Genomic DNA, 25,605 nt, shown 5'->3' on the forward strand with positions numbered 1-25,605 from the left:
TCCTGTGTGGCACCAACAGTGGCATCAGGAAATGGTGGGTCTTGGGCAGGAAACATGGAATATAAGCACAGACAGGAAGGGGAATGGTAGGCAGTGGGAAACATGTACCCAGCTGGAAACAGGAAGTATCTGTTTCTAAGTCTATGGATCAGGTTTTTTTAATGCTCTGTCTCCTCCTGTGCATAAGTGCACCTGGAGGGGCAGAGTTTCGTACATGGGCAGAGGTAGAGAATTTATTTTTCTCAGCTGCTCTTAAATGCAATTTTCCTGGTTTGGGAGAGAAACAGTAAACTGAATAATCATTCAATCAGACAGTTCTAGTCTTCTACTTTTACTAAGAGGTCACACACAGTCTGAGCCTTCCAGAAACTAACTGCTCAGCAGGAAATTCCAAGCATTTTCTCTTTTCTTCGTATCTCCATGTGGTGACAGTTGGCAGGGGTGACAAAGGACTGATGGGAGAGACTGCAGAGGAGGGATCTATCCCTGTTCCTGTGAAGACAATAAAGGAAAAAAAAAAGTTCCTGAAGTATTAAAATTAAACACTGGGAATTTAGGGGCCTTTTTTGCACCTTGTGACCAAATGGTACTGTCAGGCCAAGAAGGACAGAGCTCTTATCACCCAGAGGGTGGTTGGGCACTGGAATGGGTTTCCCTGGGAACTGGTCACAGCACCAAAAGTGATGGAGCTCAAGAAGCACCTGGACAAAGTGTGACTCTTGGGGCTGTCCTGTGCAGGGACAGGAGCTGGGTGATCCTTGTGGGTCCCTTCCAACTCAGAATGTTTTATGACCTAAGATTCTCTCTCACTTTATCTATACAAAGCTTTTGGCAGAATCTCTGGTAAGGGTGTGGAGCTTGTGGCAGACATCCCAGGACAGGGCTGTGTGCCTCCCTACAGGTGATTCATGGAGCAGGTGGTTTTCCCTATCTTGTGGGCTGTGGGCAGGAAAGCACACAGGTGCAAGTGAAAGTTTAGAGCAGGAGCAGGCGTTGGTCAAGCTTAAGCTTTTTCTTTGCTCAGCCTGGAAAGAGGACAGGCAGGTGTCCATTCCCTGGTGTGTATCAGAAGCCAGGCTGAGACTGAGAAAGGTTTGGCACTGAAATGGATCCAGGCTCTGCAGGAAAGATGAGCGTGGCATGTTGTGTGCACAGGGCTGGAGGGATGTGAAACTACAGGGAAAGTGCCAGGAAAGGGAACTGTGGTGACTTGAATAAAGTGTATTTGATGCAAAGGGCCAGGAATGGTGATAGTAATTGGTACATGCAGTCCTTGTTTTCTGGAACATATCTCCAGCTTTGTCATGATCTTGTCACATCAAATCTTCTACTTCCTCAGTTTAACCACTGGGATGCAGGAACTCACCCTTACTTGGCATTGCAAAGTGCTTTCTACCCTGGACCTGCAGTCTGGCAAGTTTCTTGACCAAGGGCCTTTGTCTGCATCTCCCTCCCCTTCCATATTCTTCAGGACCATGCCTGTGATAACAAAAGAGGTGTTGGGCCCTCACCTCACTCGCATGGGACACTGTAGCTCATCACTGCAGTTTCTTCTGAAAGACAAGAAAGAAAGTTCTGGTGAGACACATTGTCAAAAACCTACGAAAGCAATCCAGCATTGTGGCACTGTTCCTAGGAGAGGTGTTCCCTCAGTTTACAGACTACATGTGACACATGAAAACACTGGTGTGTGCCCAGGACTCTGCAGCTGGTCAGGATTCACCCAAGGCGTGAGGCTGCAAGTCCCAAAGAGCTCCATCACAGTTATGAATTCCACACTTTCTCAAGGAATAGCAATCCCCGACACATTTCTAGCTTTTCTTTCCACAGGACAGAGGACAAGCTGGTTTTGGTTTTATCCTTCTAAGGGGGCCCTTGCTCTTTTGAGTCATCCCCTCACTATGGTCCCTCTGCCTTTTCTGTCTCCCACAAAGTAAGTGCTCAAAAGCACAGCTCCTTGCTCCACTCTTGTTGGGAGAGCCAGACCCTCAGTGGTTCTACACGCCAGCTTCAGGCCTGCAAGTGCTGGAGCCACAGGGAGGAGGACCTACCATTTTGAACACCAACAGGTTAAGTTCATGCCTAGAGAGCTTCTAACTCAAATAACCATGTCAGAGATGGTATTGTCTTAGGCTCAACAAAATTCAGAAATTTTCTTTCCAGAAGTACATTTGGGTGGTTTCTACAGTACAGCATCTGAGCTCACCTGGCATATAGTAATCATAGATCTTGATATTGGCTGGTTTATGATCCTTCACTTGCATATCCTGCTCCACCAGGAAAGTGTAGGTTTGAGGCTGTCTAGTCAGCTAAAACCAAAAAATGCAAGGATTAAAACCAGAAAAGGACAGAAAAGTCATGTAAGAAAACCCCTTTAACCTGCTTGTACTCAGGTTCTGTAAAGACCTTACCACTGTAATAGATCTGTTCTGCTTTCTAGTCCATCTCAGAAATACATTTTCCTTCCCATTCTGTGACTGTCTCTCCTTTTTGGTCACCAAATTTAACTCAGCTCCTGAGCAACATCAAAAACCTCTGGAGTCAGTGTGCACTACCTATATGGTGTGCTAATGTTCCCCACCAATCCCACCTTCCCATCCAGCTCCACTCTGAGCTCCTTCATGCACCTGGCCTCAGTGGCTACTTTCTTATTCACAGTGACATCAGCTCTTATCCTCCAGTCTCACATAACCCTCATCATTAAGCAGACAAATACGAGCTGTGGACCAACATCTGCTGTGGGGTAGTAGTTACATGACCTGCTGTTGATTGCGGTGCACCTTGTGTTACCTGGCAGCGTGAGCTGAAATGTTTCTCTGTGTTTTCTGCTCTGTGCTGTAGATGTAATGAAAGCAGCAGCTCTGCAAGCCTAATGCATCCATGAGACACTAACCCACCTCCTATGGGGCCAGCTTAGCTCAGCCTACTGACAGAAACTGGGGATGAAGAATCACAGAAATGCTCCTTAGAAATGCTGGAGTTTTAAATACATGCCAGGCCTCATTTCTGGTGCTGTTTAGGTATTCATGGAGCTAGAAAAAGGCTGGAGTGGTTGTTAATCTGTTGATTCATGAGGCTGTGGAGCGAGCACTTCTGTTCACACAGCCATCTGGTTTAGTTTCAAAAGATCTTGGCAAAATCCATGAGCACTCTTGCATGCTCTCTGCTGCATTCAGGTTGCTTAAGAGCTTTCTGAGATTTCAGGCTTGCTTGGATTTGCTAGATGGATCTTATTACTCTCCCCAGTTCTAACCAGGCACCACATTTATGGACTTTCAATAGTCACTTAACAGTGCCAACAGATGTAGGCTTAACATGAGAGTTTGCCATGTTTCACTCAACCTAAGTAGCCCTGTAAGTGGCTCTACAGATGAACAAGTGCCAACTGACACTTCTCCAGATCAGCAAATGTGGCTGGTATGCAGGAACAACAGCTCTGGATAGTTAAAATAGTAGTGAAACCAGCAAACAAGAATAAAAGCTATCAGTCCATAGCCCCTTTAATGATGATGTTAGCCCAAATTACACTCACTTCCTCCAGGTAGAGAACGACTTGGTCAGCTTTGCTTTCAACTTTCTTCACTAAAGGCATTTTCTTTAGCTGAAAATCAGGGGAAAATATCAGAAAGGCTTTAATAAAAAGCAGAAATATTCAGGGGTGTTTGTCCTTTTGACAGTAGAGGCAAATATTTACATGGCCAGGGAAGCTCTTGATGTAGGGAAAGGCAAGGTGCAGCTTGGAAGAGACTTTGGGTATAAGGATTTCTTAGGAAGAAAATAACCCTGTTTCTCTGCCCACAGGAATGATCACATTTCAGCATACACTCCTGCATGATGGACATCCATCACTGTTCCCATCCCAGCTGGACAAAAATTCACAGTCTCACCTCTTCCAGTGAACCTGCCACGGGGCTGTATCCAGACAGCAGCTCCACTTGGATCAGGACCATGTTGGTGGACACACGGTTCCCTGTGTAGCTGCAGCAGCAGGAACCCAGGAGACAGCACTAATGTTACTTTCTGAGCCATGATCTCCAGATATTCCAGCCCAGCTTTGGTACTCAGGTGGAGGAATGTGCCTTTCTTTCCAGTGTTTCTCCTGTAGGCGTACCTGTTCCTGCACTGTAATAAATCTTTGTGCTTCCCTTGATCTCAATTTGAATTGTGCCAAGGAGAATAAGTTCCTTGGAAGCCTTCTGGTGTTACCTTCTTTAGGCAGGGCAGGGAATATCCCATCCTATGCCTGTTCTCTTGGCAGTTCTGTCCCAAGCCAGGTGGGAGTACAGCAGAGGAGAGTGGTGTGACAGTCAGCCGGGAGCAGAGGAGGGAACACTTAGAAGTACGTGGCAGTCCCACAGGACCCTCACATCATTAGTGTTTTGAGACCTAATCCTAGACAGGGGTGAGACCCACAGACCTTGGGAGAATTTGTGGTGAGGGGCAGGGGACAAGACAGGACTACATTCTGAGCCACCCCTCTGGGGCCTTGTGCCTCACCCAGCTGGGGAGAGCACAGTGGGGTCACCTCAGCACGTGGACCCCATGAGTGAAGGGGAGCCCTGCCAGCAAGAGACTGGTGTGGTGCCAGAAGTCTCCCAGCATGGGGGAGGAAAGGGGCAGCCGAGTGTTTCCTACCGAGCACGAATGGTGACAGGGAAGCGGGCGGCGTCGGGCACGGTGCACTCCGTCTGCACGGACACGGCAAAGGTGGCCTCGCTCCTCAGGGGAGGGATGTGGTACCTCAGGATGGCCTGCCAGGACAGAAAGAAGCTGGATGGCAGAGAACAGCAGGGTTTTTGACGGAGAGCATTCTTGTCTAGACTCGGCTACTGTTTGCTGTCTTGTATTGGTGTAAGAGAAAACCCTGTGGCAGAAGCAGAGGTTCTGCTAGTGGTGCACTGCTCCTGGTGAATTCCTTGGAGGAGAAGAGCTGCTCTGGCTGGATGGAGATGATCCAGATTTCATTTGGGGGGTAGATGTTACCTTCCTGCTGGATCACAGTTACCCCAACCAGCCTTGAAGCCCAGATTCTTGCAAGTTACTACAGCAGTTTGTTTTCACAGTTGGCTAAGTAGCAAGAGTAATAGCTGCCTCCTCAAGCCACATTTCATAAGCTCTTGGAGGTCTATTATTCACCCAAGATAGCTCAGCTACCTTTGGAGGCATAAAATTAGCAGGATGGCTTCTGTTGCAGTGCTGGAAACAAAATGGTTTAATAAAAGGCAAAATGACAAACAGAGAAAAACTGAGCCAGGTGCAAGAGGTTCTTGCTCCTGGTAAAACACCTCACAAAAGCCATCAGTTTCTTTGTTCGCTTCTATTTCTAGCAAATTGCCCAGGCAGGACTTTTTGGCTCCTGTCCAATTGGCTATCCTAAAGTTTGAGGCGAAGTCCCCTAGGCCCATGAGGTGGCTTTTTCACCTAATCGAGGAAAGAAATTTCTGGGCTTCTTTCCTTTTTGAGGGGACAAAAGATAGTTTTGTCACTCTGTCAACAGGGGGCACATTCCTATAAGCAAGGTAAGATGTTCTCTGGCTTTCAAGGCTTTTCACCAGACAGAATTTTTCTTCCTGGCTGGGCTTACCTGCAGGAAGAGACACCCATGGCCCTGCACGTGCAGGGTGTAGTCTTGGGGAATGGCTGGCAGCTCCACTGTCTGCAGCAGGAGGCGATTGCTTTTGTCTACTCGGAAGTTTTGGCTGAACCCCTTGGAAGTGAGAGAAACCTGAAGATCAGGGCTATCCTTGCTGAAGATGTTGGTTGCATACAGGGCTAGGGCTTCCAGAGCAGCAACTGTGTCCTGAGGAAAGAGAAAAACATCAGGAAAAGTGGAATTCCTGCTTCCCATGCATGCCTAGTCCTTGGCCTTTTCCTCCCTCATACTGCAGCCATAGCAGAACAAGGGTTGAGCTTTTCCCTTTAGCTTTTAGCATGGGATTATCCATAACTCCCAGGATCTGTAAAACCATACACCCTTTTAAAATTTATTAATTTTTCTTTTTTTAGTATGGGCCCATTGCTCTCAAAAAAACAGCATCAAATCTGATGATGATGATGATGATGGCTCAAGGGCATTTACCTGGGTTGAAGCAAAGCCTCCATATGGGTTTTGCTGCTTGGTCAGCCAAGACACAATCTTGGATGCCTTTTTGATTTCATCTGATGACAAACTTGACTTTGTAAGGTGAGCCATGAGGATACTAGATGTCAATTCCACATCAACAGATGGAGCCCGATACCAAGATAGGGAATCTTCTTCCTGTTTGGACTGTTGACTCCAGAATATTTGGTCATCTAGAGGTGGAGTGGGAACATTAATGGAGGGTGTAGCTGCATCTAGTGACTCTGGAGTTCTACTTAGCCCCTGTATATAGGTACTAAACAAACATGTACCTTGGACATAATACAGGTGGACAAGATATACCTGCATAGCTCCCTGTTTGCTCCACACACCCTGCTTTTCCCAGCAAAACCTTAGGCCTGCAGGCTGGGGAGGAGCTCCACTAGATCCATGAAGCTCCCCTGGTTTGTGTGACTGGGAGGCCAGGACTGTGAGATGATCCATAGAGACAGTCTGTCCCACATTGCGGATACAACCTGGGACAGCTTGGCAAACTGAGGCTTGGATAGACAAGCCTCGGACTCCCCACAAGGCTCTGGAAGCACCCACGCCCCCCTACTCCTGCCCTCCACTCCAGTAGTGGTTTAACCCAGGGACTTCTACACAGTTCTGCCTGTGGCCCTCCCTCCTGCCCCAGTCTGTGGTACCTGATATTGTGGCAGCTTTGTCCAATCTTTTGAGGATTTTCTGCCTGAGGGCCTTGTCCCCTGCCACTGCAAAGGCGTTTGCAGCCAGTGCCAGGCTGTAGAGGTTGGGACTGCCAGTGTCAGCATGGACCAGGTCCCTTATACACTTCAGAGCTTTCCCCACAACTGGGTCCTAGGATACAATTGAAATCACTCTTGTTATGGGCAGGGCGTTGGGAAGGGAATGCAGACTTCACGTGTGCAGAAGAGGGTGGAAACAAAAGGCAGAGCCCGGACACTGCCCACGAGAGGCTGCGCACACAGCCCGCTCCTGCTGCGGATACTCACGGAGGGAGGCATTCCCGAGCGTAGGAGAGCTATCACAATCACGGAGCTCAGCCCCAGGCCTTCCTCCACTGCACCCTGCACACACCACAAAGCACACATGAGGGGTGCTATGAGAAGGGAGAGGGGAAAGTTTTCCAGTGCCTTCTGGTCCCCTAGCAAATGCCAGCACAGGCAACAGTGCTGGTCCTATTCCTTCTCCTAAGGAAGTGACACTACCAGACCTTCTGACCCTCTGCCAGGGTTCCCCAGTCTCTTCTGGGAAGCTGATTCCCTCCCTCTACTGAGCACACTTCCCCTTTCTCCTCCCAAATGTAAGATTTTCAGTAGCAGATTTCAATGCCAGGAGAAAGTGGTGTTCCCACAACCCCACTGCAAGGTGGCGAGTGTCAGCCCTTGAGATGGAGGTGGGGCAGGGCACTATTTCAGTTCCCAAGTGCACATCATCAAAGGCAAACCTTCATCATTCATTACTTGAAAAAGTGCCACTATGACCAGGCAAACCTGAGTGTCACCCAAAGGTGACCCTGGGCACTTTAGAGCCTTCCTCCTGCAACACAGTTCATTTGTTCTTGGCACCCAAACTGGACCAGAAAGTGAAGGAGCTCTGAGGTACCGAATGAACCCCCAGCACATGTCATACCATCAGACCATTGTTGAAGAGCTTCCCCACACTCTTGAAGCAGCCAGAGGGAGTCTGACTTTTAATCAGGGCACTGGCAGCATCCTTTATATTTTGTTCATCTATGTGGATGAAGTCCCGGGCTTGGCTGAAGGTCTTCAGGACAAGAGCAGTAAGCCTAGAGCCAAGGAAGAAAGAAGGTTATAGAACTGAATTGTCACTTGATGAACATCTCCAACAGGAGACAGGAGTCTCTGTGTCTGCAGCTACATTCTCCCTGTAAAATTACTAGCAGGCCACAGCCCCTGTGCAGATGGAGAACTGGAAGCAATGCACATGAGCTCAAGAAGCTTGAGGTCAGAGCCATGTGCAGCAAGAGAGAAAAAATTCAATTCTTCAGACCTTCAGAGCTCTGCTAATGCCAACAGGGTGCTTTGTTGCCCTGAGGGCTGACATCTAGTGAGCTCACTCAGACCCATTCCAAACCCTGTTTGGGCACCAAGCATTCTGTAACGAAGGTGCCTTTGCTGCCAAGTTTTCAGAATCAGTCTTGTTTGGGGTGCTCAAGGACAAACAATTCAATAGGGGTACTTCAGGTTAGTTCATTGTCACATTGACAGAGGTGCTCCATAGACTAAGGGGAAGATTTTGTATCTTTACCAAAACAGATAAATAGGGAAAGTGATGGCATATCGGGGAGTGTGAAACCTCACATGACATAAATGTTATGGAGTAAGAGATGGCTATTGCTCTGGTTTCAGCTAGAGTGGAGTTAATTTCTTCTCAGTAGCTGTTACAGTGCCATGTTTTGGATTTGGCATGAGGATGGTGTTGAGTGAACAGCTGTGTGGTGCTTAATTTCCATCTGGGCTTAAGCCACGACACCTTCCTAAAGGTCTCAGGAGCAATTTCTATTTGAAACTCCACACCTTCAGACTGCCTCAGCTTCCCCAGACCAAAATCTAAGCCAGCTCGAGCCTGACCAGGTCAAACTGTTGTTCCTCAGTTATGTCTGGATATCATTGCTTACCAAGTGTTTCCTGGCTCACTTCCTTCCCCAAAGGCACTGTATGAGCCGTCTGTGTGCTTGTACAGGAGCTGCTGCTGATATCCTGCAGGAAGAGGCTGGGGGTAGTGAAGATGCTGTGTGCCTGTCCTGTTCTCCAGGAGCCAACCTGCCCCACCAATCCTGCTGATCATTACAGAGAGCATTATCTCTGAGGAATTTAGCAGAGGGGTGCCGTGTAGTGCGTGTTCTGCTGACGTGCACTAGCCTGATTTACACTGCTGCAATTAGCATGATGCCAGGCAAGTGATGCTGCACAAATCCTGCTCAGCACCAGGCCTCTGCTGAGGCTCCTTCCACACAAGTACTGTAGTGGACATCACCAGCTTTACAAGCAGGAATTCACTCACCACTTTCCAGGTAGCCAATTGCCTTCTGTTTGATTTCTGGAGTCAGCTGTCCTGTTTCTTCAAGGTATCGTGTGATAAAGACGTTTGGGGCAAAATGAACCATGTTCTGCTCACCACAGCCACTGGACATCTGGAGAAGCTCATCTATGTTGTCCAGTGCTGTTCCCATAATGTCACCTGTAGGACAGAACCACAGCTTTGGGAGCATTCTTGCACGTAAAACAACTCTGGTCTCACAGGTTCTCCAGGTAACCAGCTAGGACTGATCTCAGTTCACCTCTGCCCACGTGATATCTACAGACTGCAGGAACAGTGATTTGGTACTTGGCTGTCTTTCCCCTGGCTTGGTGAAATTACCCACCCATCCAGTGCCACTTGTATTGGAGAGGCAGGATACTGCTCTGGAAGACAGTACCACACCTTGCTGTACATATCCCTTTCATTACATTACACCTTGCTGTACATATCCCATTCCATTTGTTTGCTGAAGAAGACACAGTGGCACCAGAAGAGACGTGTCCTGCAGGGAAAAATATTACTTCCCAAGACTCTTCTAAAAACTCACCTAAGAAAGAGATGTGGGCTCTCTCTGACCCAAGGACAGTGTTCTCTGGCATAGTGAAAGAGATTGTCTCTGAAGCTGAAGTTCCTGCAAACAGCAAAAACATTGGAACAAAAGGTGTGAGGAAGATGGCAGAGTCACAGGTGTCCCCCAGGAGATGGCGTAAACAGCTCTGGGATCACCTCATCAGTTGGTGAAATCAGCATTCAAAAGAGAGGATCAGACAGAGATCCAGCCACCCATAGATGAGGGTCTGTGATGTGGTTAGGCTGTGGCTTGATGTTGCCAGGAGCTTTTAGTACTGGATAGGGCTGAATGGCTTTGCCTACCCACAAAAGCTCCAAGACCCCCGACTTTCTGCCCCCTACACACCTCCAGAGAATCCTAGAGTTGCTCAAACACCACACTGCTTCCATCTGATCTCTCTGTTCTGTGCATAAGCACAACCCCAGTAAAACAGTACTTGGGGGCTCCTGCACCTACCTTCAGGGCACAGGAGTGAGGTGTGGGTCTTTTCCTCCAGCTGCCCCTCTGCCTGGTGGGGAAAAGGCTGGTCAGCTCAGAAGGCAGAGAGGTAAAATCAGAGAGCAGCTGTGCAGCACCCCAGCTTTGTGCAAGCACCTTTTCCATCCTCGCGGGACTCGGCAAAGGGCTTCACACAGACAGCAGAGATATCCATGCCAACAGTGAAGTTGCACTGGGAAGCAGGTTTCTAAGCTGCAGCATGGCCCCACTGCCCTGCCAGCAAACAGGTCTGACATTTCTGTCCCATCCAGTGGAGGAGCTCCAATCCAATCTACCCTAAGAATCGCTCCTTGACCAGTCTCCCTGAGATATGTGCCTACCTCCCCAGCTGACTCTTTCTTCCCAGAGCCACCCACCAGGCTGTCTTTAGCCCAACCCAGCTCCAGCCTTGCCAGAACCCTGCAGGGCAGCCTGACCTTCACCAGCAGGTGTTTAACCACTGTGTCCTTCCCTCCGGACTCCGGCACAACAGCTGTACGCTCTGTGCAAACATCTTCCTGCTCCACCGCCTCAGCAGTGACAGTGAAATTCACCTTCCCTAAAAAGCAAAACATCAAGAGGCTGGTTGGCACATCTATGTCTACGTTTTAGTTTGCTCAGCCTTGGGCTGCTCACTCATGCTTTGCACAGAAGGCAATCTCCCTTCCAGCCCAGCTCGGGCTTCCTGGAGCAGCTCTGCCAGTGCTTCCCACCCCTGCCCCTCCCTTGACCCCGTACCTAATTTTGTAGCCTTCACATCCCAGGAAAATGTTTTTGCTGAATCAGGGCACAGGCAAAGAGTGAACCTGACATTTTCATGAAGAAACTCAAAATCCCTGGAGTCCATTAGGCTAAGCTGGAGCTAGAGGTGAAACAAAAGGGAGTTCAGGTTACAGAGCTGCTGCTGCTCCTGTGTTTTTCCATTCAGGTACTTAATTCAAATAACAATCAATCCCACAAGTCAGGGGTGAGTATTTTGATGGCCTGTTACAGTATCTGTGGGACACCAGCAATCCACATTTGTAAGGTTTGGCTTCTGGGGAGGGATAGACTGGTCAGAGATGGCTCTGTGTGGAACTGAATTGAACAACTTCTTCGATGTCTTTTGCCCAGTGCCTGAGCAGGCAGCCCCTATGTTGTGTCTCTACTAGTAAAGGAGTTTCCACACATTCCTCTGCTCCAAAGCATCCTGGAGGGAGCCACTCACCGCCATGCACTGCTTCAGGTAGCTGAAGACTTTGACTTTCAGGGGAAATGACTCTCCCCGGAAAACAGAATAGGGCAAGGTGGGTTCCACGAAGAAGGGCTTGAAGCTCCGCAGGCTGGTGGTCTCTGAGATTCCCAAGCCATGGCTCTCCGAGGTGCAGAAGGTCATGGCTCTCCAGTCTGTGATACTGTCAGGTACTGTGACAGCTAGTTCAGCAGCCCCTGAATCACTGAGGAGAAAACAGAGTGGAAGACGTTGTTCCCACCCTGGAGAGATTTCTCTTGGGAAGACAAATGCATAAATTCAGACTACGAAATGAAAGCGCATGTGAAGGCGTGGGGACTCCTGACAAGTAGGACAGAGGTATGGGAAGGATAGCAAATAGGTGGGCAAGGAATGACTTGAGAGGAAAATGCAACCCAAAACTTGATTCTGAGCAATGCTGCACCTGAAATTCTTCTTTTGTGTGGGCACAGAGGGCTCACAGGGGTCTGTGTTATACACCCAGCTATGGAGTATAGTGCGACACTTCCTATTGGGAAGGTGTGGAGACAATGGAACATGTCTCTTCTGAGGTGCATATTGACAGGACAAAAGGTAACACACAGCTGGAGTGTGGGAGATTCTGACCTGACATAAGAAAATACCATGAAGATGGTCAAACATTGAAACACAGTTTGAGGAATCTCCATCCTTGGGGATACAGAGTACTTTACTACAACTTGATCTAACTTGATCTAACAGGACCTGCCTTGTGTAGAATGTTGAGCTGTGGATCTGTGGAGGCCTCTTACATCCTGCAAGAGTGTGTGATGTTAAATTCCTAGAAGCATTTGGAAAATCTCAAGCAGAGACAGGGACTGAACTAAAACTCCATTGTCCTTATCCCCTCCTTCTTTTACTTTGTGCACAGAGGGCAACAATGCCCTGTCTGCTCCTGCCCATTCCCTCTGCTGTGTCTGGTAGAAACTCTGTATGCCTGTGGAGCCACAGCCTGTAATCACTCACTTGATTGGAACCAGAGTCCAGATGAAAGTCTCTGGGAACCAGGTACGTGCTGGCGCTGACTCGCTGCCCAGCTCAGTGTGCTCTGCCTCAGCAGCTTCCACAGCAGCATCTGCTTCTGGGTACCAGCTCTCCAGGTCTGCCAGCTCATCAAAAGCTATTGGGAATACAAGCATTCATTCAAAGGCAAAGCAACTGTGAAACCAGGGTAGAGTTCAGCCAGGAAAAGCTCAGTTCTCCTTCCCTCCCACTCCCAGCCCAAACCCCCTTGTCCTCTCCAAAATGCCCTCAACTTCATTATTGTCTTCCATAAGACAACTCAGGAGGCCAGGGGGATTCCAGTGTGTGTGTGAGCTCTCCCATGAGACATTTTACCTGCTCACAGTTTTGCTCTCGTTCCCTGCAGAAAAGCCTAGATACTGCCCAATGCCAATCTCGGTTCATTCTCTGGTTTCCAGAAAGACCTCTCCTAGTCTCACAAACAGATTTTCTTTCCTGAGACAGATGCCCCATTTCCCTCCTTGACCATATTATCTTCCTACTCACCAGCTGAAGCTTCCAAACAGGTTCAAACCCTGCAGCCACCCCTCTGCCCCTCCAGTGCTCTGCCAGGGCCTTTCCCCTCTCCCTGTGGAGCACAGCTCCTGTACAGCCTCCCACTCATGCCTGTAAGCCATCCCCAGCTCCTAAGCACACTGCATGTTCAGGTGCCCATGTGCAGCCTATATGTTACCCGTGCTCTCCAAAGAAACAGGAAAAATCGAGATGTACACATGTAGTCGTAGTCAAAAGTGGTCTGGGTGCGGCACTCAATTGGAGACTTGATTTTAAGGCTGGTTAAAAATGTTAGTCCTGCATTCTGGGGGAAAGAAGGAGGAGAAAAGAAGGTGTATTTCTGTGGAGGGGTTGGTGTGTCCAAGGGTCTGTCTCTTCCCCCTCCTCCCAGCATGCCACAGCTACTCTGTGTTGTTGCACCTCAGCACAACCTGCAAATTTATATTGGGAGAGAAGGCAGAACTGCCCTGCTCCCAGAGCCTGGTCCTCATGCCAAAGGATGGTGGGGGTGACCACTTGCATGTGCATGCCTGTACACAAAGTCATTATTTTGGCACCGCAGTTTGCTGCCCACCCTAACCCAGACTTTTCTTTATCCTTCACTGCCATTCCTTTCTACTGTTCTTTCTCTCCTTTCCCTGTGTTCTCCTTTTCTCTCAGGTGCTTTGCTTCTCTGACCTCCAATTTTCTCTGACACAGGCTGACAATCCACACAGCCTCCAATCCATAGAAAGTCTAAAGGGGACCAATGGAGAGTTGAGTTCTAGGAATCTGCCTGATCGATGGGAATTTATCATACTGGAAGCACAGTGTGTCATTGATCTCTTAGTTCAGAAGCTTGGCAAATTCAGATAGTGAGGTCAGCAACATTTACAGGAAATACAATCTGTGAAGCTACCCAGTGCTGACCTGGGATACAAAAGGGCTCAGCTGTGATATTTCAGGCTTTCTGGAAATTAGATTTACCTTCAGAAGTTCATAAACATCTGGTTGGGACACTGCATAAGAATATCTGTTGTACATGAAGGGTGACATCATTCCTGGTGAAGGGGTGGTCTTAGAGGCATCAGTGATTCCTGGGCTCTTGTGGATGGTGCAGTAGTCACTGTAGATATCTGTGAGGGTGCTGAGCTGCTCCTGAGCATAGCTGAACATATTATACACCTGTAGAGAGAGAATGAGAACAGTACAGGGCAGTGTGAGAGGTGAGAAGATTTTCATTTCTATCCAAAGATTTCCTATGACCTCAGAGGCTGAGCTCAGGTCCTGCCTGTCACAAAAAACCCAGCTCCAAGGGGTTTTGAATTTTATGGAGAGCCCCCACAAATTTTGGCTGTATAGCACCGGAGCCCCTCTGGAGGTATGGCTGCATAGCTCTGGCCACTTCTAGCTGAATAATTGTACCTGTGAACTTAATGTGAGCACTAAGCACACCTTGGCTGCATGGGAGGAACATGGGACAGCTTCTTGTCTGACTGAAGACACATCCTGGATCCACCAAGACAGTGTCAAGAGGCAATTCAGGCGTCCTTAAAGCAAGGTCTAGAGGAGAAAAGGAACCCTTCCACTGCCAATATACCACTTACAGCCCACCCTGTGAATGGAAGGACTGTCTGGTTCATGTGAGCTGGAACAAAGACATGGAGCCTATCCCATGTTTGGTTTTTTTTTTGACATGACATTTTTCAGAGCATTGTCATGAATCAGTTCAGGAGATGGATGTCTCTTGCCTTCTGCTTTTCACTGTGGTAAAGCACTGTAAGTTTAACCAGGATGCGACTTCAGGCTGTAGCTGGGGATGACAATGGGTTATTCTAATGGAATACAGCCTCTGTAGACACTGGAAATTTTGACTGATGTTTGATGTTGGCCCTCATTTTTTTTCATTAAACCATGCCCTGTCCCCATTCAAGCAGCTGTTGGTATGTCCACCATGCCTTATTAGCCAGCAAAGGTCAGCACTGGAGTGACTCACACTATCCCTGGATAGCTCAGCCTCTGGCCTCAGGAGAAGGACACTTTTGTCTACTGCACGGATGCTGCACAGGGAGCCTGGTGCAGCCTGCAAATGGACCTGGACAGTCGATCCTGGGAGAGCCACTGCCTCTGAGAAGCCAAGCTTCACCTGAAACAGCAGGAGAAAGGGGGATTGCAGACACTGAGAGATGAAGGAAAGGGGAAGCTGTGGTTATTGGATTCTGCTGCACATCTACTGCCAGTTTGCAGATAATTCATCACCCTCCAGCCTACCTGCCCCTCTGTGCTTTGTGCACTGCTTACATGGTTCCTGAGGCAGCTGGAGACTTTCAGACGGAAGGTGTCAGCCGCCACTTGTCCCTCAGGGAAGGCAATGTAAACAAAGAGGGTAGCCATGGATGAAATGAGGTCAACAGGCAGGGTGATGTTGAAAGCCCCACTGTACTGATCTGAAGGAAGAAGGAAAAATCAAAAAAGTATGGCAAGGTGCAAGGAAGTCTTCAATCCAAGGACTACAGCAGCAATGTGCTCTTCCTCTGTAATACTTTTGCACAGATTCTTGCATAAAAACTATTCTGCCTTGCTTCTGGGGAGGCCACAGCTAGGCCAGGATGGAGGTTTTTGTAGCAGTGACCTTGTCTCATGACACACCTTGGCAACAGTGAGCACTTGGAAGAGAAATGAGTCTTTCCACTTGAGCCCAGAAAGACTCTATAAGTTACTTTGGCATTTTCCTGCTTGGCAGATAAACTCTGACAGTTTCATCATTTGATCATCAGGAAAAAAAAAAAAAGGAAGTTAAAAGACAGAAAAAAGATAGCATATTTCCTATAGGTTTTTTGTGCCAGCTCTGTGGTTTCCTGTTAGTCTCACATCTGTTTTGTCTCCTTCTCCACCTAGGCTGGAAAGACTTTCTCATTGGATCTCGTGGGATCTGTTCCTGGCAGTTAGATGCTCTTACCTGATGGTGGATCAAGAAGCACTGTTGTTTGGCCATGATGCACAAGGGACCCTCTGGCCATAACCTAAAGGGTAATGAAGAGAACAGAGGGTTGAGAGTGCCTCTGCTCCACGCTCCTGGGCCAGCAAAGGGCCCTGTGCTGACACAGACGGGGCGCAGAGCTGCCCTCGCTGGTGCTGCCCGCACTCACCAGGTGGTAGAAGTGTGCCCTGGCAGCCCGGTGGCCCAGCTCCGCGGCGAGTACGTGGTAGTGCACAGCGACCTGCTGCACATCCCCGCAGGCTGGCACTGCCTGCACGGGCTGGATCCGCACGGAGCTGCGGCTGGAGGAGTAGAAGGCCCTGAGCGGGAGCGATGCGGTGCCGTAAGAAACCTTCACATTCCGACCCTTCGTGTCCTCCGGATGGGACTTTGCCTGCAGCACAGAAAAAAGTGTCTGAGGATTTCCTACAACTCTTCATATGCCAAAACCAAGGCTGACTAAATAGTGGGCTTTGAACTATCCCAGTGCAGGGTGTCTGCTTCCACCTACACCAAGTTCAATCAGTCCTCTTCTGTGGAGCTTGGTGTTTGCCTGCTGTCCCACACTCCGGGATAACTAGTGCCTAAACAGGAGCAGGGAGCTGTGCACTGCCAGGGCTGTAGCTGAAGTCTGAAATTCTGCCATGCTGCTGCTACCCTGGAAGCAAGCCAGATCATTTGACTATGTAAAGTGGTTTATCAGCCCCTGGATCAAACCACTGAACCCTTTGCTTCTGTCTGGTATATGTGGGTAAAGTATTAGCATGGATATGCCCTTATAATGTATTTCAATTCTAGTTACCTGCTTAGCTCCAGACTAATGGCTCCTAACCTGTAGTATAACTTTACTGCTGTTGTCCCATGCTGATGTCTCTAAGACGAAGGAAGCCATCCCAGTGTCATCCGTGAGGTAGGTCTTGGTCTGCTTCCTGCTCCCATAGGACACTGTAAGAATCACCTTCTTGTTCTTCAGGGGGGTCCCATTGGCACTTCTGAGCTCCAGCTGGAACAATGCAGAGAACAGTCAAAGAATTGGAGGCCTCAGGTTTGAAAATCCACCCCCCAGCAGAAGTCCCAGTCCCCCTGTCTGCTAAGGGACTCTCAGTGTGAATTTTGGCCTCTCCAACCCTTCCTCATTTATGCAGCAGCCATCTCATCTGGCAAAGCCACAGATCCTGCAGTCATACCTTTGGATAACCTCTTGGTAGACATGTCAAAGGAGGGACTGGGACAGAGGATTGTGCTGGCAGCTTTGGGCAGCTCAGAACAAGGTGAGCCCTTGGTACTTCTGTGCCTACCATCTGCTTAGGCCCAGCCCCTGGGCTTTCCATGCTTCTTCCCTTTCCACTCACATTTCCATAGTAGGGAGCTCCTTGCTGGTAGTAGTAGCTCGTCCCCCAGAACTGGAGAGTTGTGACATCAAAAGTGACCTTGCAGTTTTCAGTGGTGTTGAACTCCACCCCTGGGAAAGACAGGAGGCACGTGCAGGTGAGTAGCGTGTCTAAGCAGGCATCAAGACTGGATAAACTCAGTTAAGGGGTGGACTATCACTCATAGGGCACTGCAGTTTCCCCATGCAGCTTCAGGAGCCATTTAACACACGTGCACTCAGCTAGAGTGCCTCCTACACTCTGACGTGACAGAACGACAGCAATCTATCTGGAGGTCTCTGTGTCAGACACTTCTCAAACGCTCTTTCCCACTTTAAGATGGTCCTACTCATAATTGTCCTCTTCCATTCTCCTTCCCTGCTCACAGCAGTCACTAGAAGTGAGCATTTTTCCTTGCCTCTCCCATGTCAGTTCTCAGCCTGATGTCTCGTCCTGTGTGCCCATCTGAAATCACTGCAGCTGTTTGTTAAGTGGACGTGTGTCACTGCTTCTGGCAAGGGGCTGCGAAACATTTTCTTCCCAGGAAGAAAAGGAAGGCTTTGCAAAATCTTGTGAGAGTGGGAACCTTATGAGAAACATTATCTCCCTATCTGGGATGTGGAGATAAATCTAATGAGGAGCTAATAACAGTACACAGTCAGGGCCTTGGTTATCTCTAGTTGCTCTGAATAACATCTCATTCCAATGGACTGTATTGAAATACGGTTTAAGAACATGAGAACCTGGCCTGGCCCACTTCTGTACACATTTTTAATGTGATGAGAAGACAAGAGAAAACAGTTCTTGCCTATCTCAAAACATAATGACTGCCAGAGCAGGCATCAAGACTGGATGAACTCAATTGTCTTATAGATAAAAACCCAAAGACAAGTACATTTTACGAGTGTATAATAGAAGATTTTCCACAAAGTGTAGAATCAGTTTTTTCTACCTGTTCCACTTTCTTTCAGAACTGCCTCAGCCTCCAGATTGAAATCATAATTATCACCGTGCTTCCGGTGGAAAATCTTAGTATTCACTTCAGTGGAAAAGCAGCCATCCTCATTCGTCTGGGAATATGAAATTGCATTTGTTAACCAACTATGAAGGCAAAAGAGTGTTCTGTCCCTTTGCCCTCTTCCCTCCCTTTTGCAGGAGGGGTGGGTGTCTCCCGTGCTCACCTCGCCGCTGTAATCCTTACAGATGCTGCGCTTGGCTTTGGAAGCCCTGCGGTTATAGCGGATGTGTTTGCGGCACACCACAGCCTTCACGCTGCCCTGCACTGCCTTCCCATAGCTGTACCTGGCAAAGGGAGCACAGAGGGCTTACACTCACACAGAAACATTGGCTCGGGAGTGAGGGATGTCAGCTCTACCCCGTGGTGTGCACTATAGAGCCCGGCAGCCTGCAGTATATTCATGGGTCACCAGCTCAGCAGAGGAGGCCAAGAAGTACGAGTGGCCTCACCAGAATGAGACAGAAGGCACTGGTGGGCGAGTTCTCTCCAAGTCAACACCATTCCCACCAGGCAGGGCCAGGGGACACTGTGCTGGCCACGAGCTGAGCCATTATTCCTACACCCTGTCACTAACAAATACAGCAGAGGTGCTGCATTGGAGGGCACAGGCTGCATTGAGGGAATGCACTGCCACGCTTTCAGACTCACAGAGAAAGTAGGGAGAGAGAAGCTGGAGAAAGGTGAGAGTCCAGGAGGATTGCTTAGCAAAGGGTGACAGGATACCAACTCTTGGGTTGGGGGTAGGGTTGGCAGAGACCGTTTTGAGCTCAGTTATTGATGGCTGTGCATTTTCCAAACCAGTAAAAATGCACCTTCTGCCACGATAAGTCAGCTCACATGCCACAGACGTGGAGAGGGAAGTTTTCCTCTAGGATGGTGACCACCTGAGGCATCTGGATGGAGACACTGAACTTGGGCAGCACTGTGTGAAAGCAAGAGAAAGATAATTCAGTGAGAATAGAAAGACTTAATTTGCTCCAATCCTTCCAAAGTGGCTGTTTACAGAAAAAAAAAAAAATCTCTCCTTTCATTCCAGCACATGGCCTGGTAGGAATACATCAACAGCCCAGCTAGGAGAATGGGACAGGAGTAGGCAGCTTGAGTCTCCTCCCCAGAGCACAGCTGTGGGACACTGTCTCAGTCCCATCCTCAGGACATGGGGGGGAGAAAGCCAGTGAGCCTGGGTGAAGGTCAGCGATCACACCTATGGGCAGACAGCTGCACTTCCCAGGACACAGCACAACCAGCACAGCTGGTCACAGCTGCATGGCCCACCTAGCTCTGCGTGAGAAGGCGGGGCTGGAGGCTGGCAAAACACCTTTCTCTGCTGCCACCAGCTCCCTGAGACTCTTACCATACTCCTCCACCCTGAAGGTGTGTGTGAGGCCAGGCACTCTGATGGTGTACTCTCCAAGAGGCGCTCCTGCAGCCAGCGGGAAGGACAGATCCACAATGCCTCCCACAGCTGCAACATCCAGCCACTGTGCAATTCGGTTCCCCTTGGGATCCTGCACAGGTGGAGCAGAGAGCAGTTATTTTCCAGTGCAAAAAGACTCTTCTGCCGGATGTCCAAGATACCAGGGTGTGGTCTCCCCACATATTCTCTTGTCCTGTGAGCCCAGGTCTATGGCATGGCTACAGTGCTCAGGTGAGTCCAAGCTCAAAGAGGAAAGGACTTTCTTCCCTATCTCATTGACAAAGTAAATCTACCATATTTACCCAAATCTACCATATTATTGCTCCCTGGTGGCACTGCCATCTCTGGCTGCTGCAAAACTGCTGTTTACTGCCTGCCTGTCTCACTAAGAGAAAGAAATGGTCCTTCAGAGATCTCTGTGGTCACCTGAGCTGGCACAGCCCACAAGGTCACTGTGGAGACATTCTGCCTAAGGCACAAGCTACTGAGGAGTGATGTCTTGAATCCCCAGGAAAGAATAGGAAAATGAGTGCAGGACTCCATGCAGGGGAAGGAACCACTAAGGCCCAGTCATGAAGGACAGTGCTCTCCCAGTGCTGCCTCTGGGAGGGCAGGGTGCAGAACTCTAGGCACAGCCACACTGCCCAGCCAGTAGGAGCTTTGTGATGAGTTGATGGGATTGTTCCCATTCATTCTGACGTAAGTGACTTTCTGCATCGATATTTCCCAGCCACCATCTCCAACCCTGTGTCTTCCCCAAGGTGAGAAGAGTTCATCACTTACAGTAAAGTAGGAGATTTACCTTCAGTTCCACCAGGCGCTGCTGTGGGGAGGAAACAACAGTTACTGGTGGGATGCTTTCAGAAATTTACCATCCACCCCCTGCTATTTTTTATTTCCCCAACCATCCACCAGCCTTCCCCAAGCAATTCCCAGGGACTGCCCACAACCCATGAGCAGCTCTTGTTTTACAGGTGGTGCCCAACACTGTCTGTAAGCACCAATAGCAATTTTGAGACCAGCTGTACACACATCTCCTGGCTGGGCCAAGCACTGATCTAGAAGACATGCAGGCAGCTCATAACATTTCCAGACTTCAGGTATCTTCCCTCTTGACTTACTGTTTCACTGCTGGCAATAAAGTTCTGATCCAAGGTCACAATCCGCAACTTGACTACAAAGCAAAAGGAAAACGGGACTGGCTGAAATGAAACCAAGTCTCTCAGTAGTAAAAAACAAGAACACATGGCTAAGAAAGATGTGTACACGTGCTTCTCTGAGAGGATGAGGGCAGCAGATACAGCCATCCGCTCCTTGGCCTATGCCCAAAGCCCTGCTAGAACAAGAAGTGTTAGGAGAGGCAGTGTGGGGCTTTCTGGGAAAGCTGGCTGTGCTGGTGGGAAAGAGCATTTTTCTGGATGGGGGGTGGACCTGTGGAGGGCCACTCAGTCTTGCCTGCAGTAAAGGCTATCCCAGTGGAAAGTGTGGAGAGGCATATCGCTGAACCCTGAGGTGATCTGAGCTGTGCAAGGGCACTGGTGGGAGCTGTAGGTGTGCAATCCTCACCTGAGGAAGGCTGTGGGGGAGAGAGGGATTGAGAGCCCTGACAGACAGACAGGGCTTTGACTGGAGCAATCATGAGTATGACACTGTAGCTTCTAAATCTTTTCTCACACATCAAGGAAAGCACACAAGCCCTGTTCACAGTGGCATATGGCACGCTGACACAGGAGAGAGATATTCTCAAACCCCTCAAAGCCTAGAAGGAAGCCTGTGGCCCATCTCCCTTCCTGAGTAGGTCCTGCTCAGAGGACTAGAGAGTGCCCCACATTTTGTGGCCTGAGGACCACTCTGTTTCTCACAAGACATGGCATTCTGTCCATACCAATCTGTCCAGGTTTGTACACAGGTCTGTCTGTCTGGATAAAAGTCTTCTTGTCTGCATGCTTGATTAGGACTTTCTGTTTCTTCTGGAACTCTGAGTTGGCTTCCATGACTGTGATAACAACAAAAGCCACTTCCTCAGGGTTTCCAACAGGAGGAGGGACCTGCAGGTATAGTTATAACCATCATTCAGGGTGGATCCCATTCCCTGATCCCCAGATTTTTGGAATGACCATCATGATATAACTTTTGGGTTGCTCTAGTTCTTGCCTGAAAAGAGTTTACAGAACATTTTAAAAAGTTTTCTAGAAGGGTAAAATATTAGTGGGGCTGCATAGCAGAAAGGAGACTGGCAGATCTACGCAGGCTGAAGCAGAATTCACTGGCCAATTAAGATGTCCTCATGGGAAGGCACAACTCTTTGCATTCCTGCCCAGCAAGGGCAGAACTCGTGCAATATCCACCCTAGTGGGAGCCCTTCAAAGCATCTTCCTCACCTGAAAGCTTGTGCAATGGAAGAAGGGGAGCTGAGAGATGGACTGAGTGATCAGAGTCTCATTCCCAGCTCTGCTTTGCAAGGTGACCGACACATGGATTGGGACCACTTGCTCTCTGCTGAGCTGGAGACACACTGTCTCTGAGAAGGGGTAGTAGAGCTGAGATGGTATTGCCACAGCATAGTTTCTGTTGGGAAAAAAAAAAAGAAAAAGAAAAGAAGAGAGAAGAGAGAAGAGAGAAGAGAGGTTAAACTGACTTTCTAAGAGGGCAGGTTTTGACCTGTGCTTAAGTACTTCCTAACAGACTTGTGGCCTCTTCACCCTGCTATCATGACACCAGTGGGACATGACAGTGTTCTCATCCATGGGTACTGCAGACATTGACAGTGAGGCAGTGCTACATGCTGCATGCACAAATAAAATTATAAAGTCACTGCCTTACAAACTGAAAGTGAAAATAAGGTGAAGGGACCTCCCCACATCACCCAAGGGATCAGCACCAGCTTGGCTTTCTTGCAGGTCTCCCAAGTCTTCAATGTTTTCACTGAACCAGACTACATTACCACCATCAGGTCTGCTGGCTGGTCTTCCCACTACTCCTGGGCTCAGAAACAATGCCCTCTGCGAGGGATTCAGTGCTCCAGCTTCATGTTCCAGCCACAGACACTCATGAGCACCTTCAGCTCCTGACACTCTTGTCCTCTGTGCTCTACTTGCTCTCCCATCTCTGCATCTACCCTGAGCCGTGTCCATAACACCAGAAAGCTGTTCACTGTTTGTTTGTTTCCATCTTTTACTGCACTGTAGCATCTAGGACCAAAAAAAGCCAACATTCAAGCAGATTTCAAAATGCTTATCACAGACTCCTCCCACTCACTGCCTCTGGACAGGCTCAGCCAGCAGCATGTTTTGCAGGAAGCAGAGGGCAGGGCCTGGAAAGATCAGAAAAGCAGGAGGAAGGGAGGTGACCTGCTGGCAGTTCTCAGCTGGAGCTCAGCACCCTGGTGAGAAGGAGTCAAAGTCCTGCTGGCCAGGAGCCTTTGACTGCTGTCACACTTGAGTGCTGCCAAGCTGCTTTGAGGAACTCAAAACACATAAAAACAACATTTTGTTTTTCCTACTTGAGCTGACTCATGGCACCTCCCTCTTGCCGATTGTGCCAAAGGATGGGATGAGCACTAAAAATTCACTGCTTGAAACCTCCCATACCCCCCTTGCTTGTAATGATCCTTTACTTTTCTTACACCCCTTGCCCTTGCCTTCTGAGCCATAAAAGTAAGAAAGAACATCTCTGGGGCTGTCATCCAAGGGTCCCAAGATCCAAGCTGGATCACAAATCTACCAAAAAAATTGGGATGCAGGCAGGACAGCAGACAACCTGTTGAAGCAAGTGGTATTTCCATAATGCAAAGCTTCATGCTGAGGGTGACAGTGGCAAGCAGAAAGCAGTAAAGCACATCCTTTGCATGGGAGCTTGTCAGCCTATGGAACATGTCCTAGAGGAAGTACTCCCACTGGAGAAGGTCTTTAAAACTAGCCTTGTGCACACCACACCACATGCAGCAGGAGGAAACCCAGCTACAACCCACTGCCGTATTTTTCACTGTAACATCTACTGCTCAAGCACAGCCATGCTTCTGTTTGCACTTGTGCCATGGCTGCAAAAGAAAACGCCTTCAAAAAAAGCCAGAACAAGTTCACAAGCCAGGACATCACAGCAGTGTCTGCTGGAACAGGAGTTGCATTCCTGACAAAGTATAGAAGAAGAGAAGCTGTGCTGGGAATTGTCCTTGACGGAGGTCTGAGAAAAGGCGTGGTGGGAGCAGATGGCCAGCCAAGCCTGAACGAACACACTGCTGTACCAAGAGCATCCCTACCAGGGCTCATGTTTGCTCACTTTGTAAAGACACCCAGCTTTGCTGGCTAAACTATTAAATGGTGACCTATGACTCTGGGAAGAAAGGCTTAGCCCGAAGGAAACATATTCTGGAACACAGCAGGAGATGTGAGATATTGGAAGGTCAGAATTAAGCACATGCAGAAAGCTGGCAGAGCCGTTCTGCCCAAGTCCTTGCTGAAATACATGGTCTATATCAAAGGCACTTAAGGAGGAGCCAGTTAGCAGGGGAAATGTGGGGAAAGGGCCCATGGAAACCAAGCAAAACCTTGGGAACGTGAGAAATTATGCCTCACCGGTAAAACACTCCTCACCCTAAGACTTCTGTCCCATTTCTGTCATCTACTGCCACCCCCACCAGGATCTCTCAGAGACCAGAGCACATTTGCAAAGCATTGAAGTTCTTACAGCATTGCAGGCATTCCAGCCGTGCTAGGCAAGAGAAGGATGCAGCCCCACAGGAACACGATCCTCCACATAGCTGATTGCAGGTCGAATTCCTCCAAGGAAAGCTTAGCCACTCCTCAGTACCCCCTTCTCCCCTGCTCCTGCTGTCTTCCTTCTCCCCCTCATCCAGAGCCGATGGAGCACGCAGCTCCTGCCCTGACCAGACGCCCGTTCTTCTCTTGGCTTCAAAACCAAGGTGGAGATCAGGCTGCCGGTGGCTGGAATGTGGGCGGGAGAAAGGGGTGGCGGCAATGTTTACTGCCTACAAACCAGAGGCAGTTGCTTCGGGACTCTGTAAGGCTCGTTGGCGTTTCCCTGGGAGAGGGCTTGTCTGCCTCAGGCAGCACAGCTGCTGGCAGCAGCAGTACTTAGTTACTGTATTTGGTACAGGGGCCCAATTTAAAAAAAATTTTTCCCCAGTTTTTTACTGGGATGTGATTAGAAACATTTGGATACAAAATAATTCTTTGTGATGTCGGTGGATTTTTCTCTGTGGTTCTTCTTCTGTAGAACTTCTTAGGTATTATTTGCTCCTTACTGAAATTTCACTCCTGACCTACCGCCTCCAGATGGACCAGCCCAGGGCTTCACATGCAGCTCTGCCAGTGTCCCCATTCCCTCATGGAGGAAGAGAAGAACTTTAACATTTTATTATCTTTTGGTTGTCTTTCTGTTTCTTGTCTCACTAGTTTGGACTTGAACTCAAACCCCATTTTAATTTTGGAGACTGAAATGTGCTCCCAGATCAGCGACGTACAGTGCCAGGTTAGAGGCTGGTGTGCCCCTGTTACATCAGACTGTGCTCTAGGAGAGTGGGTGCTAGGCACACAGATGGGGGCTGTGCCAAAGTAAACCCAGGGATTGCTTCAGCGGGGAGCAGGGCATGGGTGGATGGCAAATTCTCTCTGTGCTTGTGTACCTTTGGTTGTCTCTGCTAAAACACAACAGGGGCCAGGGCAGAACCAGGACGTCCACCTTCAGGTGAGGTTGTAACTAGAGGGCAAATTCATCAAGGCCTGTGCGCTTCACTGCCACTCAGGAGATGGAAACACGAGTGTTGTATTGCACTGGATAGTTATTTAGTTGTTTGCAACACACAAGGGCGCAGTACTTAGGAAGAGTCTGGAGGAGGGGGTGGTGGTGTCGCTGTAGA

The 25,605-nt window shown here is 49.0% G+C and overlaps 1 protein-coding gene across 3 annotated transcripts; it reads right to left on the reverse strand.

The window, feature by feature from the left end:
• Positions 1-297: 297 nt before the first annotated feature.
• Positions 298-24,559, reverse strand: LOC311165939 (alpha-2-macroglobulin-like protein 1). 3 transcript variants are annotated; one of them, XM_084226015.1, is made up of 36 exons: positions 24,414-24,559; positions 22,109-22,295; positions 21,613-21,775; positions 20,849-20,901; positions 20,530-20,547; positions 19,665-19,818; positions 19,148-19,232; positions 18,474-18,594; positions 18,245-18,362; positions 17,275-17,384; positions 16,755-16,925; positions 16,092-16,316; positions 15,902-15,965; positions 15,244-15,389; positions 14,939-15,088; positions 13,930-14,127; positions 13,180-13,267; positions 12,412-12,565; positions 11,404-11,632; positions 10,935-11,058; positions 10,634-10,755; positions 10,176-10,227; positions 9,696-9,779; positions 9,131-9,307; positions 8,745-8,826; positions 7,736-7,892; positions 7,096-7,170; positions 6,769-6,940; positions 6,080-6,294; positions 5,585-5,800; positions 4,636-4,751; positions 3,888-3,978; positions 3,533-3,601; positions 2,207-2,309; positions 1,512-1,553; positions 298-492 (listed from the first exon to the last, which is right to left on the reverse strand). In XM_084226015.1, exons 1-35 carry the CDS (start codon positions 24,482-24,484, stop codon positions 1,513-1,515), a joined length of 4,401 nt encoding a protein of 1,466 aa, XP_084082141.1. In that variant the 5' UTR covers positions 24,485-24,559; the 3' UTR covers positions 298-492; position 1,512. The 3 variants fall into 3 exon arrangements, 2 of the variants coding, with proteins under 2 accessions (XP_084082141.1, XP_084082140.1); XM_084226014.1 differs by having other exon boundaries at positions 20,530-20,550; XR_014616965.1 differs by lacking the exons at positions 298-492; positions 1,512-1,553; positions 2,207-2,309 and having other exon boundaries at positions 3,547-3,601; positions 3,888-4,260; positions 20,530-20,550.
• Positions 24,560-25,605: the final 1,046 nt, after the last annotated feature.

The sequence above is a fragment of the Fringilla coelebs genome, assembly GCF_963513975.1.
Source record: "Fringilla coelebs genome assembly, chromosome: 2".
In the NCBI taxonomy this organism is placed as follows: Eukaryota; Metazoa; Chordata; class Aves; order Passeriformes; family Fringillidae; genus Fringilla; species Fringilla coelebs.